Source organism: Copadichromis virginalis, linkage group LG7, assembly GCF_057382275.1.
Source record: "Copadichromis virginalis isolate Kocher_CV1m ecotype Utaka linkage group LG7, C_Virginalis_male_GT1.1, whole genome shotgun sequence".
Classification (NCBI taxonomy): domain Eukaryota; kingdom Metazoa; phylum Chordata; class Actinopteri; order Cichliformes; family Cichlidae; genus Copadichromis; species Copadichromis virginalis.
The window spans coordinates 63,373,529-63,394,422 of NC_140624.1; the positions used below are offsets into that span (position 1 = coordinate 63,373,529).

Below are 20,894 nucleotides of genomic sequence, written 5' to 3' on the forward strand. Positions count from 1 at the left end.
AATGTGGAGATGTTATATTGGTTTCACTGGTGAAAATAAATAATTGAAATGGGTATATATTTGTTTTTTGTTAAGTTGCCTAATAGTTATGCACAGTAATAGTCACCTGCACACACAGATATCCCCCTAAAATAGCTAAAACTAAAAACAAACTAAAAACTACTTCCAAAAACATTCAGCTTTGATATTAATGAGTTTTTTGGGTTCATTGAGAACATGGTTGTTGTTCAATAATAAAATTATTCCTCAAAAATACAACTTGCCTAATAATTCTGCACTCCCTGTATAACTGTTAACATTTAGGCAGAATACTTTCTAATATACTCTATATATTTATCTGTTCTGTGACCATTTCATCTTCGGTGTTTGCAGACCTTTAATTTGTTTTCCTTGCGGTTGACAATGACAGCACTAATCTGCTGGTCCATGAAGATGAGGATGGTGACCAGAAGAGCAGGAACGAAACTGGCCACACACCACCACCAGGGGTTCTTACCAAAGGGCATCACCAGCCAGCCGCGGTCACTACGTGTAGGCTGTATAACAACAAAGAAGAAATATTGGTAACACTTTATAATAAGTGCACACTATTAAGCATTAGGTAATCATCTGTTAAATATTTTATATTTCAAACCTATATAAATACAGTGAAACTACCATACTAGCAGAAAATAGTGAAAGAGGAAATCAGAGAATTGTGTTAGGTTGCAATGGCAAAATAAAAATTGTGCAGATCATTTATTAAGTAAAAGTCATGCATATGCTAGAAAACGCTCGTCTCAGCCACTGTGATTATGTCCATTTCTTTCTACACTACCATTTTAAACCCATTAATCTGCCATTTGGCCATTTTACTTTTTCAGGGGTAGAACAGTGAGGATTCACCTTTTATCAGATGTTGACCTGATGATAGCAATTAAGATGCCATTTACTGAATGAATGATATTTGTCTAGTATGCCATATTACTTTTGCATTAAAGAACAGAGATTTTTAAATAATCAGTTTTTAATAATAAAGAGATATGTTTTCTGGACACAAAAAGGGGAACATGGGGAAAAAAAAAGCAACAAAATTGGCTATCGGCCAAATTGTTATTTTAGACACTAAAAAAGAATTGCACATTTTATCTCTGAATGTTTTATAAACATGTACATGTTGAGCTGCACAACGATAGCATATTTATATAGCTTGGATAATTTCTATGGGTTTGTAAAATTCCATTCTAAGTGGGCGAGTGCCTTACCTTAATTCATAGGTGTATAGGTGCCAAACTCTGGCCCGCGGGCCAAATTTGGCCCACTGTGTATTTGAGCTTGACACCCCTGCCTTAATTGAACTGGACTATTTAAGTCTTTTCTTTTTGATATTAAATTATTTTAAAAAGTAACTACAGTTGCCATACACACTCATTGGTTGTTTAGGTATACCTGTTAAAATGCACACATATCTAGCACAAATATCTAATCAAATTTTCTTCCAGAAAATAACAAATGATTTGAGTGTAGAACAAGCTCTATAGTATAAGCATTTGAAAATGCAATTTGTGTGAAAATGTGACAGATACAAGCACAAATTACTTCTGACTATGCCATAACTCAGTTGAGTTAAGATTATAGACTTAGTCAAAAAGACCTGCTGATGTTCAAAGTGAGATTGGAAAATGTTCCCTGGTATGATGAGTGATTATTCTCCTTTGATCAGAATTTGGCCCAAACAACATGAAAGCATGATTCACTCTTGCCTTGCATCAGTGGTTCAGGTTGCTGCTGGTGATCGCTTCCTGGCACATTTTGGGCACTACCTGACAGCCTACCTGAGTATTATTGCTGACCTTGTCCATCCCTTTAGGACCACAGTGTACTGTATCCTAGTAGCATGAGCTGGTAGCACCTGCTACCAGCATGATAACTCTCCATGTCATAAAACCCAGCTCATGTCAAACTAGTTTCTTTGTGACAGTGTGTTCACTGGACTCAAATGGCCTCCAGCATCGCATGTCAATCCAATAGAGCACCTTTCAGATGTGCTGAAATGGGATGGGATATTCCAATGTGTAGTCTATAAATCTTCAACAACTGTGTGATGCCATCATGTTAATATGGATTAAAATCTCTGAATGCTTCTAACACCTTGTCTAAAAAGAAGGCTACTGGCCATTTTTAATTTTCTTAAGATGTTTCAGTTTTCATCCAAATGCCTTCTTTAGTTCTAAAACCAAAATATGTAAAGTCCCAGGTATTTAAACCCTTTTAGGGGTTGTTCCCTTTAAAGGTGGCTGTTGACCCATTATTGATCTTTCCTCCTGGGAAAGGGAATATTATGGTTTAAAAGAAAACATATCCATGTGTTAGAATGGCCCAGTCAAAGTCCAGATCTAAGTCCAATCGAGAATCTGTGGCAAGATCTGAAAACTGCTGTTCACAAACGCTGTCCATCTAATCTGACTGAGCTGGAGCTGTTTTGCAAAGAAGAATGGGCAAAGATTTCAGTCTCTAGATGTGCAAAGCTGGTAGAGACAGACCCTAAAAGACTGGCAGCTGTAATTGCAGCAAAAGGTGGTTCTACAAAGTATTGACTCCGGGGGCCGAATAATTATGCACTCCCCACTTTTCAGTTATTTATTTGTAAAAAATATTTGGAATCATGTATGATTTTCGTTCCACTTCTCACGTGTGCACCACTTTGTGTTGGTCTTTCACGTGGAATTCCAATAAAATTGATTCATGTTTGTTGCTGTAATGTGACAAAATGTGGAAAAGTTCAAGGGGGCCGAATACTTTTGCAAGCCACTGTAGCACTTTTCTACTCTCCTGGAGTACTCAAAGGGTTCTATACAATATGCCACATTCACCCAATCACACCCATTCTCACAAGCACTTTCTCTAAACTGAGTGCTTTCTAACTACATTCACACACATTCACACTCTGATGGATGCATAACTTGCATACTTGACATGCAGACTGGAGGAGCCAGGGATCAAACTACCAGCCTTCCGATTAGTAGGTTACCCGCTCTACCTGATGCCATCCAGTAGCTAGGTGCTACTGCCGCTTAGGTGCTTGTAAATTCTGTAGGTGGCTGATTTCATACTGATAATAATAGGTCTAACTGGGACTCCTTTGTAGATCTTTTGAGGGCACATATACAGGGTATAGCATCCCCCGGGGTAAAGGTGGTGGTTGTAGGTTGGTCTACATGGCTAATGTCCACATTTTGGACTAAAAAAATGGATGGTTTGAAACAGGAATAAAAGAAGCAATCTATATCCACTTCAAATGACCATCATTCATCACTTATTGGCTTACGACACAAAATGTCAGACATCTTCAATTCAATTTTATTTATATAATCACCTCAAGACGCTTTATATTGCAAGGACTCTACAACAATACAGAAAAAATCCCACAATTAAATGATCTCGTTTGAGCAACGACTTAGTAAGAGTGGGAAGGAAAAACTCCCTTTTAACAGGAAGAAACCTCCGGCAAAACAAGGCTCAAGGAGGGACAGCCATCTGCCACGACTGGTTGATGGGAAGAAGACAGGGCAAAAGACGCACTGTGGATGAGAGCCAGAGATTAATAACTCATGAGTAAATGCAGAGTGGTGTATAACAGTGAGTGAAAAGAGGTGAGAGAAGGAGAAACGTTCAGCGCATTATGTGAAGCCCCCAGCAGCTTAACCTAATTGCAGCATAACAAAGGAAGGATTCGGGGTCACCTGATCCCCTGCTAATAATAAGCTTTGTCAAAAAGAAAAGTTTTAAGCCTAAACTTAAAAGCAGAAAGTGTGTCTGCACATCATTAATAGTGGGCCAATGACTACCTTCTAAGAGACAGCCTCCAGTATGGCTTAAATACCTGGAACTCGTCACCTTTCAGTTTTAAAACTGAAGAAGCCTGTGAGTTGAAACATATTCCAAAAGCTTAAAGTCCAATTTTCTTAGCCTACCATGAGTTGGATGAATGAGAACCTACATAAACATATTTTCCACCAACTTTTTCAATCTATCCTACAAAGCATTAAGACTAAAGCTAAAATGGGGTTTACATTGCAAGGCATATCTAATAAAGTGTCCAGTGAATGTAAACCTGAAATGGTTCCCTTTAAAGAGCTATACATAGGTGGTGATATTGGAAGCATAATTCATATCATGTTAGAAGTATAAAAACTTCCAATATGATAACAACAATATAACAGCAACTACATTAAAAGTTATTTTCTAACCATTGCTAGCATGCACCCAGAATTAAGGAGGGAAAAAACCTGAAATTAAACACATATATATGTCTTAGGGACAGTATTCAAGATATCATTTTCAGACTTTGTGTAATGGTCAATACCAGTAACAGTTTGAGCTGATTTAACTTAGGTGAACATTGGGTCAAGGACACAGCACATGTGGAAATCAGTAAAAATGTTATATAAACCTCTATTTTATGGTTTTTAAAATTCACATTAATATACTAGGCCTCAGTGGACATGAGTACCATTTGATGCAGAGCACTATTTGATCTTCACAGTTAAGGCTCAAGATCGAAGTTGATACTGGGAGAAAAAAAATTCAAGGAAACATTGAGTAATTTTTTATATGAAACGGCATGGAGAGCGATGTATTTCTATTTTTTCTATGCGATGACCTATGACATCAGAATAATGCCATGAAGTTTTGCAAAAATCACACACTGCATGGTAAATGGTAAATAGACTGGTTCTTATCTTGTACTTTTTTACTCTACCTGAGCATTCAAAGTGCTTTATACAACAATGTACTTTAGACTGCTTTCAGTATATATTAAAATATCAATTTTTTACAGCTTGTAGAAGCCAACGATTTTAGCCAATTCTGGTCCAAACATATAGGTAAAGATAACAAAATATAAAGTCAGGGTCCCACAAATTAGGGGAAAAGCCTAAGTTTCCATTGAATCACTTCCAAACTTTAAAGATAAACATAAACATTTTCTTTTTGAGCTCTTCAAAAACTTTTTTCTTTTCCAATACAACATTATGACTTCATAATGACACAAAGAGATGAATATACTGCAAAAGATTTCCATATTGTTCTGACATCAGCAAAAATGATCTACGAAAGCAATGTCATAATTGGGGATTTCCACATTACCAATGCTGACATCAATATAAGTTTTAGTATAGCTCTTGCTGCTTGGGGAGAGTTGGGCTCATTGAGTGCTCTTGTTAGAAGTATAATTATTCTTTGAAGTGACAGAATATATATATATATTTTTTAAAAATTTTGTGAAAAATCAAATACCTTGAACTCTGTTGGCACGATAAGTTTGGGTGTGTCTAACCCCATCAGCATATCGAGACCCACAAAGGACATGATTGACATGAAGATGGCAAAGTCACTGATTAGCTTCCTCAGCTATAGGTCAGCCCATATACAATTACACAGGACAAAAGAAGGGCAAAGACAAATGTGCACAGTAAAAGTGATGACGGGAGACATACGTTTAAGTATAAGAAAGTGGTAGATACATGAGGAAAGCAAGACAGTGAAAAGAGAAAAGAGATTATTTACTCAGTTAAAGTGTAAAATTGATCAATCCACACACTCCAAATCCTGTTTAGATGCGTAAACAACTACATTGCTGAGGAAAGAATTGAGTGGCCAGCAGTGTCCTAAGAACAAGGTCTGACAAGATGAGAGAGGTATTTAGGAAAGGGTGGACCTTGAGTTCAGTGGGTACGTGCAGTTTGGGTGTGTCCAGCGCCAACAGACAATCCAACCCACAGAAGACCAGGATAGAAATGATGATGGCAAAATCACTGATCAGTGTGCGAAGCTGGAGCACATACGTGGAAAGCAGTGGGGGGGGGGAACAACATGGAGAGAACATTCTGGTAAACATATGGAAGTGTAAGGTTGGTTGTCTGGATAACGAGCACATACTGTGTAGGTGAAGTTTTAAAGTAAAACACTGGCAATATTCTACATTTCTAATGAGTATATTTAGATGGACTACGTAAGTAAGTAGACAAAGTACATATAATTATGCCATGCCAGAAATCTCTTGGCAGACGTTTGGATGTCTTCTTCTATGATGGCATTTGTCTTTGCCTATTAGGCACTTCCCTTGATGTGTCATTTTATTGAGAACAATTTAACACTCACTCTAAATCTTGTGAGAAATTGAAAGTGCTTCTGTTTATAGTAGCCAAACAATACCTTAAAGCTAGCTTTATGTGTTCAAATCATTATTTCTCATCTGTTCCATAGTCTCATTGGTATTTAGGTGTTGCTCTTCATTTTCATCATGCAACATTACAGAAGTATACAAGTTTGGATGTTTTCAGTCCTCTGTGAAGCCTAAGTGCTTGCATGAAAACTGAAAACTGAACCATTCAGATGCTAAAATAGCTAAACAAGCAGATCATCCCACTTAAAGAGGCTCTAAAACTAGCCTTTTAGTCTAAGTGACTATTATTGTAAAAATGAGTTTTACAATAGCCTACTTGGTAGATCTTTTTGACCTTAAAAGGAACATCACCAGCGTTGTTCTTTAAATGCCACTACTTTGATGCTGTAATTATAGGCATAACATCAAATTAAAGGAAACCAGCATTTCACATGCAGGAATTAAAGGCAGCCTGGGAGAGTTTTCTTCCTGCAGTTATTGAGTATAAGGATTTGCTTACCTTTGTTGGGAAGTAGCGGCTAAACTTGAACTTCTTAAGAGACACTGTCATGGAGTAGGTGCCAAAGAAGAGGATGAAGGACATGAGGGCCAGGTCAGGAACATACTTACAGGAGTTCCCCACCAGCATACCACCATACTTGACACATTCTTTCTTACTCAGCTGACTCCAGTCCAGATCTGTTAAGTTAAACTAAAAACGACAACGGCAGAAGGAGAAGCAAAAGTAGAGAATCGAAGGGATGAGGAAGGAAGAAGCATAGCAGAGAAGGGAAAATTGATGGATAGGTAGCGGAGTGGAGAAAAAGCAGACACAAGAAAGAGAAAAAAAAACAAGCAATAACAAAAGAAAAAAACACAACACATATAACTGAAAGCCACAGTGCTTTCTGATGGCTGGATTAACGCCGCTGTCTTGGCCCATATTTATCAAGCAAGTGGACTCAATTATAGGAATCACACTGAACTTCATTTTGGACCTTTACATTATTTTTTAAAAATGTTGCCACATAGGAGAAAGCATTGTATCCCAGCTTTATGAAATTTAGAGTTGCAAATTAAAAATCATGATGGAATTTGTATGCTTTTCCTGCTGCTTTCTGAGGAATAGACTAACACTTTTAAATAACGCTTAATGGCATTATACAGTTTTTTAAAAGCTGTATAATAATCAGAGTAGCCATCAGAAAAATCTGCTTGAAAAACAATGCTTGACTTCCAGCCAGCCGAGGTCACCTGCAGTCAGTATCAGTACACTGAATCTGAGTATTTAAACACTCTAAAATAACCATCTTTAAACACAAGTCAGCTAAAGCTATTCATTTGATGTAGGTTAATAACAGAGCAAAATTTCATCATCATGCATCCAAGAATTGTGAAGCTTTGAGGATCTAATCACACACTATCATTGTTCAATACAGGATGTCCAGCTCTCTGCACAAGTTTATGAGTAGCTGGGCCCAGGGGGAGAGTGCGTACGCTACATGGCGTGTGCTAACAGCCATATATAATCCTGTGAAGTGCAGCAATCTCTTCAAATCTGCAAACCGGCTCTATTTCATGTTGTCTCTGACAACAGAGGGGGAACCCTCCAGCCACTGACCATGCTGGAGATGTTGATGCGAGCCAAAACCGAATCAGAGGACAAGTTTCTGGGAGTTAACAGCTTGCGTGATAGGCAGCTTGCAGGACAACAGCTTGAAGCACAGCTTAACAGTGGTCATCAAGCAAGCCTCCGTTTCAACTGTGAAGAGTAGACTTCGAGCTCAGGTTTGACAGGATGAGCTGCAGCAAGAAAGCCATTGGTAAAAAGTCAGAATAAGACAAAGAGGCTTTCCTGGGACATGAAACATCGCCATTGGACTACTGAAGACTGGAAGAAGGTATTATGGACTGATCAATCAAAATTCATCAGTCTGTATATATGTATGTATCACTCTTACAGTAACAACCCCAAAACTCTTTAGTAGTAGTATCTGCCATCTGTAGGGGAACTTTACTGGTCATATTTTTTTTCTCTTGTGAATATAGAGCAAAATATAACAGTTCATGTTTTTGCCTTTTAACACTAATGAATGCTATGAGTGTCATTCAGGAGGTTGTCCACTATCTAAGATTGTCATTAAAACTGTGGCTGTTCCTGTCTACATCGCAATCTCTCTGTGTAATATACTTACGATGAAAAGTTGTTTAGTCTCAGCCATAAAATTCCTGTATGACTATGACATGTAGTATAAAAGGAGGTACAATTTTAGATCTGGTAAAATAGAGTTATACTGGCCAGCATAGCATTTTGTGGCTGGAAAAAAAAGAGACATCTAGGTGTAGCTTCTAAAGTCTAAAAATTAAAGCCAAAGTTGAAGTGTCTTAAGCCTCAGCAGTTCTTTCTAATAGCCAGGTGAGGAGTCAATGAAAAAAACAGATTTTGGTTTCCTTAATTCTCTAATGTCAGTAAACACTTTAGAGTGAGTTAATGGACTCCATTTCAAGTTGTTTTGAATACAATGTGATATTCATTTTTAAAATTATGATCCTTAGGAGTGTCCAGAAGGATGGTGAAATGGGTGGGCCTTCCTTGACAGTTAGTGACAGGTTGCTACTGATTGAGCATGCACTGTCCAGAGCCTCCCCTCACTCCAGTGAAGAGCAAAGATTGCAACACAAACAACATTTAATTAAAACTTGGCTTTGCAAATCAATGTGAGATATTTTAGTAACAACATAGAGTTTATGCACACAACATCATAATTCTAAATGCATTAAATATAAACCATTTTGTCTGAAAAAAAGCCAAAGCAATTTGTTAAAAATGGATGACAGCCATTTTTTCTAAATCAAAAGGGTTCAGTTTTGTTTAGTAAATGACAAGAAAAGATAAATGAAAATTAATTATGATTAAAATTAAATTAAATTAGGATTCATTACATAATTTAAGAAAGCTGAAAAAGTGTTTAAAGTTGGCGCAGCTAAAGAATTATTGTCCCAGGCTAACTTCCTTCACTAAAATGCTTGATAAATAGGGGCCTCAATTACTTCACTTAGTCTTTAGTTCAAATTTGTTCATATCATACCATGTGCAGATCAAAACAGCCAAATAAACTGAGATACAAATTATTTTCACCAATGGGAATAATGAAAATTCATGAAAGTGACGCTAATGTAACTCTTTGTGGTCTTCTGTCACTTACCAGCAGAGTCATATTATCATCTGCAAGTGGAGCTGAAGCATTCAAGCCCAGTGCAGGTGCTGAAGAGGAAAAGGCATAAGTTGAAGAAGAGAAAGAAAAAAAGAATGAATGATGGATAATATAAAATGTTAAGCTTTACGTAATAGTGTTAATAATGCAATATAACTTTCTATATCCCAGTTCAATCACAATTTTTTCATTATATTGGAATGTTTACAAGAGATATTTAGATGTGTACTCACTTTTTTAGTGAGCATTCAAATATGAAGCAGAAACAAAAGTACACAAAATCATGACAGAGTACAAACTAAACACATGCTTCTTATGCAATCAAATATGTCCATCAGGAACACAGACAACCAAACATGTTTTAATATTAGACAAAGATAAAATAAATAAATACAAATACAGTTTTTAAAATGATGATTTCATTCCTTAAGGAAAAAAATATCCAAACCTACCTGATACAATGTGAACTTAAATCTGATTTAGATGCTTTGGATTCAGATCCAGAGCCATAAGAAAGATTCTCTGGCAGTTATTGCAAATGCTTGATGGCACTTCTTGCTGCCAAGGTAGCACAACCAGTTATGAGGGGGCAATTACTTTTTCACGGATGATATTGATTAATCTTTTTTGCCTTAGCATGTGAAATAATCATTTAAGAACTGCATTTACTCAGGTTATCTTTGTCTAATGTTAAAATTTGTTTGATGATCTGAAACATGCAACAGTGACAAATAGGGGAAAAAAGTACAAATGAAATCAGGAAGGGAGCAAATAGTTTTTCACAGTATCCTAATATTTTCTTTGCAATGCATTTAAAAAGGTAGAGGGACTTCCTAAGTCTATTAATGATGCTAAAAAGTAACTTAATTAAATGTATCCAAAATTGATTCCAAACACCTTACATACACACTGTATAAATACATGGACAAAAATACACATTGCCTACAGGGGCTGCTCGAAAACCCATACAACAAAGCTCTTGGTGCACTGTGCTGATGTTAACTGAAGGAGAAGGAAGGAGTTTAGGACGCTGCAGTCAGTGCTGGGAACTATTATTTAATGTGAACTGCACCTATGACCACACTCTGTAAATGTACATGGTTTGTCACTTTATGTCAGATTTGCTGTGGTTTCTAAATGCTTCCACTTTGCAATAAATATAATTTATAGATGATATTGGATATTCCACGATCATCTATAAATGATTATGAAATTTATTCTTGGAAAGGATGAAATTTCACAGGCTGAATTGTTGTGCCAGTGGCATCCTGTTATACTATCCCCAAATTCAGTGAACTCATTAGAACAACCCAGAGCCAGGCAGACTGCATGGCTAGGTCCCTGATTTTATACACCTGTGGCAATGGGACCAAAAACAACTGGATTCAAAAACTAAGGGATGTGATCTGATACTTGTGGCCATTAAGTGTGTGTCACATAGTAATAATAATAAATTTTATTTGTGGGCCACCATACAAAGCATAGAAGACATCATCTTCTATGTTTTGTACGACATCATCTCATTGCTCGCCCCTTTTCCATACTGACATGGAAAGACCAATATCAATCTCCTGGGGATTTATGATATAATTAGATATATCAACATACAATAAAAGGAGCTCAAAATTGCAAATGGAGTGGAAGCAGGAAGAAACAGGTAACCCTCTATATTTCCGGAGTTCAAAGACACACCAATCAAATCTGCTGATGCTCATGTATTAACAAGCTCATTTCTGTAATCTGAACCTGGTCATTGCCATGTCCACCCCACCCCAACAATAACAGAAAATAAAATTAAATAAAATATTAACATAAAATAATTTAAAAAAATAGTTTGAAGACTCACCCTGGTCTGGAGCGATGCATTCACACTTATAAGCTGTAATGTAATCAGGTTTGAAGCCACGGTTGATTGGGTAATATTTAAAGGCTCCGACCTGCGAAGAACAAACCATTTTTCTCTTTGTGTAACACCTAAATTCCCATCGCCATTTTTTTTCCTTGCACAAGATATTTTTGCACAAATGTATATTCTTCTACACAGAAGATTGGATTATAACTTGTATGCATAAAATAATAATTTTTATGCACAAGATCATCTGTTTTCCTGTAAGAAACTTATCTTGTGAGATTTTTTTTTCCTACAAGATAATTATCTAGTGTGTGCCAGATTTTTTTTTTTCAATGTCAGCTTACTGGACTTTATGGGCAGTGTACTATGGTGCATCATAAGTGTTGTGTCTCTGTTGTGTGAAATGTTTGCAGAGTGTACGATAAAAGGAGATGTAAGGATAAAAGCAAAAAACATTGGATGCTTAACCATATTAGATAAAAAAAATATTACCTACCATCTTCTTGATTGCATCAGAAATGAATATAAAAGAAATGAGGCTGGAGAAACCCTCCTCTGTGAATCGGGTCATATATTTGATGATGTAGCTAGCATCTGAAAAAACCAGTAAAAAACACTGCAGACACGAGTGAAGGCCAATCCACAGACGAAGCTCCATATAGTCCACATCATTGTTTCTGTATTGACAATGATATAAGGTAGAGATGTTTATGTTTACGTTTGTTTTTTTTTATATAGAATTCAACTGTGTTCTAGTGCATCTTACTTGCTGAACTCATAAAGCAGTTTTTCAAAGATGAGAATGGGCCCAGTTGAACTCAAAATGATGAGAGGCTGTCCTCCAAACAAGCAAAAGACACTTCCTGCTAAAGCAGTGCCAAGAAAACTCTCCATCACTCCCTATGAGAAAAATAGGGAACAGATAATAATATGTCATGTTTTGTGCTATGTGCTATGTATTACTTTGGACCTCTCTGACCTGGTAATTGTCAGTAGCATCCCCTAGTAGTCCTCCAAAGGTGATAGCATTGGTAATGCAGCCTAGGTAGATGAATAGCACAGCAGAGATGGACTGGATATGGAAACCATCATAAATATCACTGCAATACCATGGGATCTTCCTTTTGATATCCAGCCATAATCCACCACCAATCCTGTTTAAACAGAGTGGGGTGCTCATTTAGAAATGCAGAATTAAACATACTGTAACTGGAGTGGTATAATCCTTTTCAGTTATATACCTCCCAGTGAATTTCAGCTCCTCTCCCAACTCATGTGGGGCTGGAAGCTCCTCATCTTCACCTCCAGCTGCTCCGCCAGCTAAACCATTCACCTGACCCAGCTCATTCAAGTTCAGCACTGACTTTCTGGGATAAATGCGATAGAGGAAGCAGGTTTTAATTCAACTCTGGAATGTTAAATCTCCAGTTTTGACATACTGTCATTATACATATTATTTTTTTAAAGTCCATTATGGTTTTTAATGTACAAATAATAAAGCTGCTTTATCTAAAGAAAGAGCTTTGAGAGAACATGAAGAAGTGGACATTCCTAACATGCACCAGATCACTGGCACCCAATCTAGGATTAGGGGTATTGTTTGGACTGGTTAGCAACCGTCCTATTTGGCATTTAGCTAAAATATAACCCAACAGTAATATATCTGAGATCAAAATTAAAACGTTATTAAAAGCACATGCCTCGTTTCTGCAGATGGAACCTTTTTGGGTGGTTCAATACGGATCTTGGGGTCCCATTCTCCTGGAGGAAGGACAATCACTTCATCCAGAAACTCATCAACACCTGCAATCAAGTCTTCACGGTCCCTTGCCTTATAGGCAACATCGCTAAACAACTGAAAAAAAGAAAAAGAGATAACTCATAAAATATATTTGATGCATGCATATCCTGTTGGGTTAGTGCTAGTCACTTACATCATCCACCATGAGTGTAGCAATAGCTCTGCCAATCTCGTTGTAGGATTTGGTTTTGCCATGAGGACCCAGAAGAATGAAGAGAAATCTGCCAGAGGGGGAACAGAGGGGGGAAATGTTGATAAATTGATCAATTCAAAGACACACCCAGCTGACAGTGAAGCTGAAAGGACCTACCTGGTTGGTACAGGAACTTCAGTAAGCCCCCCCAGAGTTGTAGCTTGAGCCAAGCGTACAAAGGAGACAAAGGGTTTATCCAGAAAATCAACTTCACCAATCAGGACATTGGATGCTTCAGCATCACGAGGTATCTTCTTCATGAACTTATTCTTAAGCTGTCAAACAAAAGATTAATGCAAAGAAATGAAACCTTTGGGATAAATGCAGGAGTGTAATTTGTGTTTCAACATAGCTGACATTTTATAGTTGCTTATGCATATCATAATCAGCTTGCTTAATCATGTCTGTCAGTAGCTAATCAGGTCGCATGAGCTAAGTTAAACAAAATGCAACAGCAGCTGGACAACAACAAAGCTCAAAAAACGTTCTTATTGACTTCTTTTTTATTGAGGGAACTCCTCAGTAAAACATTTTGGCAGATAGTGTCCTGTGGTCCTCCTGCAATGATATTTCTTGGGACAGATTTGAACAAGTAATATGATAATATGGTACACAGATGTAAACATTCAGGATCTATAGAGGCTGAGTCCTAGAGTTTCCTCTATCCCCTTGAGCATTTACCATTTTCACTTGAGACAACACCAATAAGAAGATGATGATGGAGAATGAAAAGTACTTTATCTGTCCCAAATGTTGGAAAATAACAATGTTACAGCACCAAAAAAAAAGATCAAAAAACAACAGCTCAAAAAAATTAATAATATCACAAAATAAAAATAGCTCAGGGAGGTAGAAAAAACACTACAGAAGGAGCTCAACTGAACAAAATACAAAAAAGTGAAGCATTAAATCAAAATCTAAATATAATACAATAAGGAGCTTAAAATAAATGCAGAAATTTTGGTATGAGATTGTAAAACCTTTTCTATCTGGCCTTGTGACAGCATTGTGGATACATAAAATTTGGACTTTATATGGATACAGAGGATAGTCAGAATCCACTGATAAAATCATCCACAGCCATTCACCACAGCCACACTCATTTGGATTACTTCTGCATCAGCTGATGAAGGAATTCTAAACTGTGTGTTGGCTTAAACTAAATTCCACCAGCAGCAGCATTGAAAAGTTTCTTGGGAAGTAACATAGATGCATTGCCATGGCTAATAGTTAAAATTAAGAGAAGTTTTCCTTCAGAGTAACGTGTCCTGAACTAGACCAGATTTAGATTGGTATAACCCCTTCACATTTCTATAGCAAGCGCATAAAATTAAACTCACCGTGGTCCTAATTAGCGTATTACTGTTCGAGTGCCTCACATTCCCTATGATGATCGCTGGAACAGCTCAAGCACTGAAACCCTGTTGTTTACTCTTCTTTCTCTGTGATTACAGTAGTTTATTCTAAAGCAGAAACACTTGGTCTTGGAATGATGTTGCTTAAACTAAAATCTCTTCATAATCTGCTAATGCTGCTCCTAACTTCTTGACACTAAGAAACTATAAACGACACATTTCAAAGCCACGTCACACATTCCAGAGTTTTAGTTGCCTTTGGCAGTCATACTGTTCACAGTTCACTTATTATTCTCCTTCTTTCAGTTGTTATGGTGTTGTAGAGGGGTTTGGTTAAGCTCAGCTGCAGGAGGTAATATTAGTTTGAGTCATTCAGGGAAAAGGTCAGAGAAAGGGAGTCTAGTTAGTACATGTGGTTTGTCTGGCCTAATCACGCTCTAATTGTGCAGTAGTGTACTGGAATGCACAGCCTTAAGAAAGACACACAGAAAGGTAGCAAAAACATGACTTGTCTGCTTCATCTGAGCAAAACAGCCAAGTTAAACTTGTAGTTACTTTACCTGAGCTTCTACAGGCTGGGTGTCTTAAAACTTGCATAGCCTGCCTTATTTTCTTGTTGTTTCAATAACTATGTTATCTCTGACAATTCTTGAGTACACTCTGCTTTGTCCTAAACAGAAAGCATGCCCAGCAGACACATCTGTACCAGTGCTGACATGTGGAAATATCTCTTATATTAAGTAGCCACACTTTGCTTTGTTGACAGTGCTACAAACCCTTTGCCTTCTCTCAATGAGCTTCATGATGTAGTCACCTGAAATGGTTTTCATTTTACAGGGTTGCCTTGTCAGGGTTCAGAATCAAAATCATGAATCATGAATTATGTGGGTTACAGTTGCTCCAAGACAATAACAGTAACAGACTAAATTGATTAAATAATACAATATATTACAAAGTTTACAAAATATAAGAGATAGCTCTAATATACAGGGAGTGCAGAATTATTAGGCAAATGAGTATTTTGTCCACATCATCCTCTTCATGCATGTTGTCTTACTCCAAGCTGTATAGGCTCGAAAGCCTACTACCAATTAAGCATATTAGGTGATGTGCATCTCTGTAATGAGAAGGGGTGTGGTCTAATGACATCAACACCCTATATCAGGTGTGCATAATTATTAGGCAACGTCCTTTCCTTTGGCAAAATGGGTCAAAAGAAGGACTTGACAGGCTCAGAAAAGTCAAAAATAGTGAGATATCTTGCAGAGGGATGCAGCAGTCTCAAAATTGCAAAGCTTCTGAAGCGTGATCATCGAACAATCAAGCGTTTCATTCAAAATAGTCAACAGGGTCGCAAGAAGCGTGTGGAAAAACCAAGGCGCAAAATAACTGCCCATGAACTGAGAAAAGTCAAGCGTGCAGCTGCCAAGATGCCACTTGCCACCAGTTTGGCCATATTTCAGAGCTGCAACATCACTGGAGTGCCCAAAAGCACAAGGTGTGCAATACTCAGAGACATGGCCAAGGTAAGAAAGGCTGAAAGACGACCACCACTGAACAAGACACACAAGCTGAAACGTCAAGACTGGGCCAAGAAATATCTCAAGACTGGTTTTTCTAAGGTTTTATGGACTGATGAAATGAGAGTGAGTCTTGATGGGCCAGATGGATGGGCCCGTGGCTGGATTGGTAAAGGGCAGAGAGCTCCAGTCCGACTCAGACGCCAGCAAGGTGGAGGTGGAGTACTGGTTTGGGCTGGTATCATCAAAGATGAGCTTGTGGGGCCTTTTCGGGTTGAGGATGGAGTCAAGCTCAACTCCCAGTCCTACTGCCAGTTTCTGGAAGACACCTTCTTCAAGCAGTGGTACAGGAAGAAGTGCACACTTCAAGAAAAACATGATTTTCATGCAGGACAATGCTCCATCACACGCGTCCAAGTACTCCACAGCGTGGCTGGCAAGAAAGGGTATAAAAGAAGAAAAACTAATGACATGGCCTCCTTGTTCACCTGATCTGAACCCCATTGAGAACCTGTGGTCCATCATCAAATGTGAGATTTACAAGGAGGGAAAACAGTACACCTCTCTGAACAGTGTCTGGGAGGCTGTGGTTGCTGCTGCACGCAATGTTGATGGTGAACAGATCAAAACACTGACAGAATCCATGGATGGCAGGCTTTTGAGTGTCCTTGCAAAGAAAGGTGGCTATATTGGTCGCTGATTTGTTTTTGTTTTGTTTTTGAATGTCAGAAATGTATATTTGTGAATGTGGAGATGTTATATTGGTTTCACTGGTAAAAATAAATAATTGAAATGGGTATATATTTGTTTTTTGTTAAGTTGCCTAATAATTATGCACAGTAATAGTCACCTGCACACACAGATATCCCCCTAAAATAGCTAAAACTAAAAACAAGCTAAAAACTACTTCCAAAAACATTCAGCTTTGATATTAATGAGTTTTTTGGGTTCATTGAGAACATGGTTGTTGTTCAATAATAAAATTATTCCTCAAAAATACAACTTGCCTAATAATTCTGCACTCCCTGTATATACAAGCAGCTCAATTTAAATATCAAGAATATTACAGAGGTGAAATATATATTATTGACATTTAACTCTAACCTGTTTCATTTTACTGTAGCGCATCTGCAAAAGGGTGTAACTACTGCAGTGCGTGCTGTGCATTAGATGGCGGAGATGTGCAGGGAGATAGCCACAGGCAGGAATGACTTCCTGTGTCATTCAGTGGTGCATTTGGGTAATCTCAGTTTCTCCTGTGCTCCTGTGACTGGCCAGCACGTCATGGAGTAGGTGGGAGGTATTATCCAGCATTGTCCTTATTGAACAACATCATGGATTGGACAACAGCCGCCTCTCCAACACCACCCTAAGGGAGTACAGCTCTGTCCCCACAACATTACTGGCCTTGCGAATCAGTTTATTGAGTGTGTTGCCGTCTGCGACCCGTAACTTGCTGCTCCATCATGCAATAGCATAGAGGATGGCACTGTCCACAACAGACTCTTAAACAATCCTGAGCATTGTCCGACAGATGTTGATGCCTTTGGCCCTTCCTGTAGAGTGCATATGTGTTTTTACCCCAGTCCATTTTATTTTCTATGTGTACTCCGAGGTATTTATAGTCGTGTACAATGTCCACATCGACCCCCTAGATTGAAACAGAGGTCAAGGGTTTCCTTGTCCTCCTAAAGTCCACAATCAATTCTTTGGTCTTTGTCACTTAGCAGTCAATCACAGCTCGGTATTCCATCTCACCACCCTCACTAATGACCGCTATTGTGGGGACTCATCCTGTCTGGGCCAGCAGACCCACCTGAGCGGAGTCTTCCTGTTTGTCTCTGAACCCGGTCATGAGTGATAAGTGATTACAGGAGGCTGGACGCCACAGCTGTTTCTATTTTTTCTCCCTATTTCAGTAATATGTCAGGTACTGAGGAGGCATGTGTGGAGGATACAGAGTACAGAGCACAAGTGAGGCATCACGGCTTCTGAGCAGCTGAAAAGCTACCCCTAGATAACATGCATGGACTGAAGCAGTAAATAAAATATTGTTGTGTATGGGTCTTGCATTCACACTTAGTATTTATATTTTAGGCTCTTAGTTTGGTTATATAGTTTTCAGATTGGTTTTGTTCTTTAATTTTTTTCTATCATGCTCCCCTGTGTTGCCTGTGCCTTCTTGTGTAGTCAGTCTTGTCTCTGTGGTTGTTTCCCTTTCTGTGTGTCAAGGTTGCCTCTCTGCATTCTATACTTCCAGTCTTATTTTGCCAGTGCCTTGTTTTGTGTACCTTGTGTTCGGTTAAAATCTGTTACTTTCTATGTTCCCTTCCTCCTTTGCGAGTTCCCTTCTGTTTAGTCTATTCATGTTAATATGTTCTCTTTTATTTCCCTTTCCACTTCCTTTGACTATTTCCTGTCTTTCGGCTTTTTATGTCTCCTTGTGCAGCCAGTGGTGTCTCTCTTTACCTTTCGTCTATGTCAAGTTTGTGTGTTTTTGTCTCTGTTTCAGTGGTTACGCTTCTGTTTTATTTTGGGGGCCAGTGTGTCCTGTCCATTATATGCAGTTATGCCTCACTTGTTACTCCTAATTTTCCCCTGCCGTCTCCACTTTCCTAATCACCCTGCTATGTGTATCTGTTGTCTGAGTCTCTCTTTGTCCCTGATCAGAGTGTCAGCTCACTTTTTCCCTGGTGTCTCCTGGTTCACACCCAGTTTTGTAATTTGACGTTATATATTTCTTCTGTTCTTCGTGTTTTGTATTTTATACCATGTTGTCGGCCAAATTAACAGCTCACTTTTTGTTAAACTATCTCTGCATTAGGGTCCTCTCACTCTTGGCACCCCACCCGTGACAACAGGTTTCAAGCCTAAATGTCCATCAGTTTGTTACTTGTTGATTTGGGTTCTTGAGTAGCTTTGTGTTGGGTTCCTGTCTGTGCAGATCAGGTATCTCCAACTCCAGTCCTCCTAGTTTAATACTTTTCTTTGCTAATAAAAATGCTACCTCTCTTTCTAAGCTCTATGGCAGCCTTATTTCTCAATATAACACCTATCATGTTGGAACTCATTAGATTTAAATGCCTATGATCACCAGCTGCTCTGGGTAATGTTGGTTTCAGCTAAGCAGAGTGTAAAATAGCCTTTGTTTTCAAGCTTTTCAATTGAAAAGAAAAAAAGTTGCCTGCTGTAACTCAACAACACACCAAGGATGGGTTAAAGCTAAATGGCACTCTACAACTCTTTATAAACCTCATGCAGGTTCACGAATTTTGAATTTGTAAATGAGCAAATTATATGAGCTTAGTGTTAGTTCAGAAGGACATAATGCCAAGTTTCCACAATCCCGGCTGGCATCCATTTGGCTGTAGCATGCCTACAATTGCTGTACCCTTGCAAGCACCTCCTCCTTAGCTCTCCTATTTCAGATTTAATATCGTATTCTTATCACCAATGCCTTCTCTGTTCTGCCATACTTTGCATATAATCCGCTCCTCCCACCTGACCTCCTTAAAAACAGTCATTTATTATGCAATGGCTTTATTTAACGAAAGTATCCAAAACTTGGAGTTATAGGCTCCTTAAAGTACAACAGTGGGTCAAAAAGCTTTTTCAGATTGTTTCCGTATTTGAATGATTTTATATAGAATGACCCTGATGTATAGCATGAACAAACATGTAAGACAGCAGTCCCCAACCTTTTTTTGCGCCACGGACCGGTTCATGCCCGACAATATTTTCATGGACCGGCCTTTAAGGTGTCGCAGATAAATACAACAAAATAAAACTAGTACCGGTACTGAAAAAAAGAAGATTTATTCATAACACACTGAAAAGACCCAGGAGAACCGAGTTAACGATAAAAACGATAACAAAATAACGCTGAAAACCAATAAAAACCCTGAAAACCATACATTTCACATCTGAGCCTCAACTCTCGCGGCCCGGTACCAAACGACTCACGGACCGGTACCGGTGCGAGGCCCGGGGGTTGGGGACCGCTGATGTAAGAGACACATGTAGATAAAAAATAGAGAGTAGCACACATGTAAAATATTGAAAAATAAGTTACCTGATCAGTGCTTGGTGTGTCTGAAATATCATTCATGCTTCTACTCTGAGCATGATCTGTAAATGGAGCAAATGAGACCTTTTGGATTAGATAAAAATAAAAGGAAAATAGGTTTTAATGCTTGAGTGATGTTCCCATCAAGAACATTTTGTTTCATTTAGTGAAAATTGTAAATAAACCCCAATAAATGGTCCTTTGAGCAACAGAAAGAGCATGAACTTAATCATGAACAGCCTTTTCTGTTGGGGATTATATTTTAATTATTTGCTTCTCTTTTTTCCCGAAGGAGATTTGGGAACAAATACAATCAAAGCAAAATAATAAGAACATACTACACAAATCCTTTACTAATCCCTTTCACGCAGATGGCTGCACATAAGAAATCAGCAAAGGTGCACACAATAGGACCAATAATCTCTCAAGTAAACACACTTTATGCTTAACACATTTCACATATATACACACACACAAAGCCATCACAGGTGTTGAAATCATGCAACAGCTGGGAGTTGGCTGGGATAATTTTTCTCATCAAAAAAAAGATGAAAAGCATAGATATTAAGAAAGGAAGAGCTAAGAATTTAAAATCTGGCCACCAACTGGAAATACTAACAAGTTCTCAGTACTTGAATGTCATGGTGTACTAATACACCAATGAGAACCTATTTAGAAGTAAAAATCAATCTTGTAAACTTATGTATCCTTGTGTAGTGGTGCATGTATTACATGTGTGTGTTTGTG

The 20,894-nt window shown here is 38.1% G+C and overlaps 1 protein-coding gene across 1 annotated transcript in view; it reads right to left on the reverse strand.

Moving 5' to 3' along the window:
• slc4a5b (solute carrier family 4 member 5b) overlaps positions 1–20,894 on the reverse strand; it is a 70,551-nt gene that overhangs the window by 26,299 nt on the left and 23,358 nt on the right. The window contains exons 8-20 of the mRNA XM_085464684.1: positions 20,154–20,209; positions 13,324–13,481; positions 13,147–13,234; positions 12,913–13,067; positions 12,454–12,579; positions 12,192–12,366; positions 11,979–12,112; positions 11,709–11,889; positions 11,207–11,297; positions 9,352–9,410; positions 6,666–6,857; positions 5,699–5,812; positions 375–536 (exon numbers count right to left, since the gene is read on the reverse strand). Of these exons, the coding sequence (XP_085320810.1) occupies positions 375–536; positions 5,699–5,812; positions 6,666–6,857; positions 9,352–9,410; positions 11,207–11,297; positions 11,709–11,889; positions 11,979–12,112; positions 12,192–12,366; positions 12,454–12,579; positions 12,913–13,067; positions 13,147–13,234; positions 13,324–13,481; positions 20,154–20,209 (1,691 nt within the window). The remainder of the gene's footprint in view (positions 1–374; positions 537–5,698; positions 5,813–6,665; positions 6,858–9,351; positions 9,411–11,206; positions 11,298–11,708; positions 11,890–11,978; positions 12,113–12,191; positions 12,367–12,453; positions 12,580–12,912; positions 13,068–13,146; positions 13,235–13,323; positions 13,482–20,153; positions 20,210–20,894) is intronic.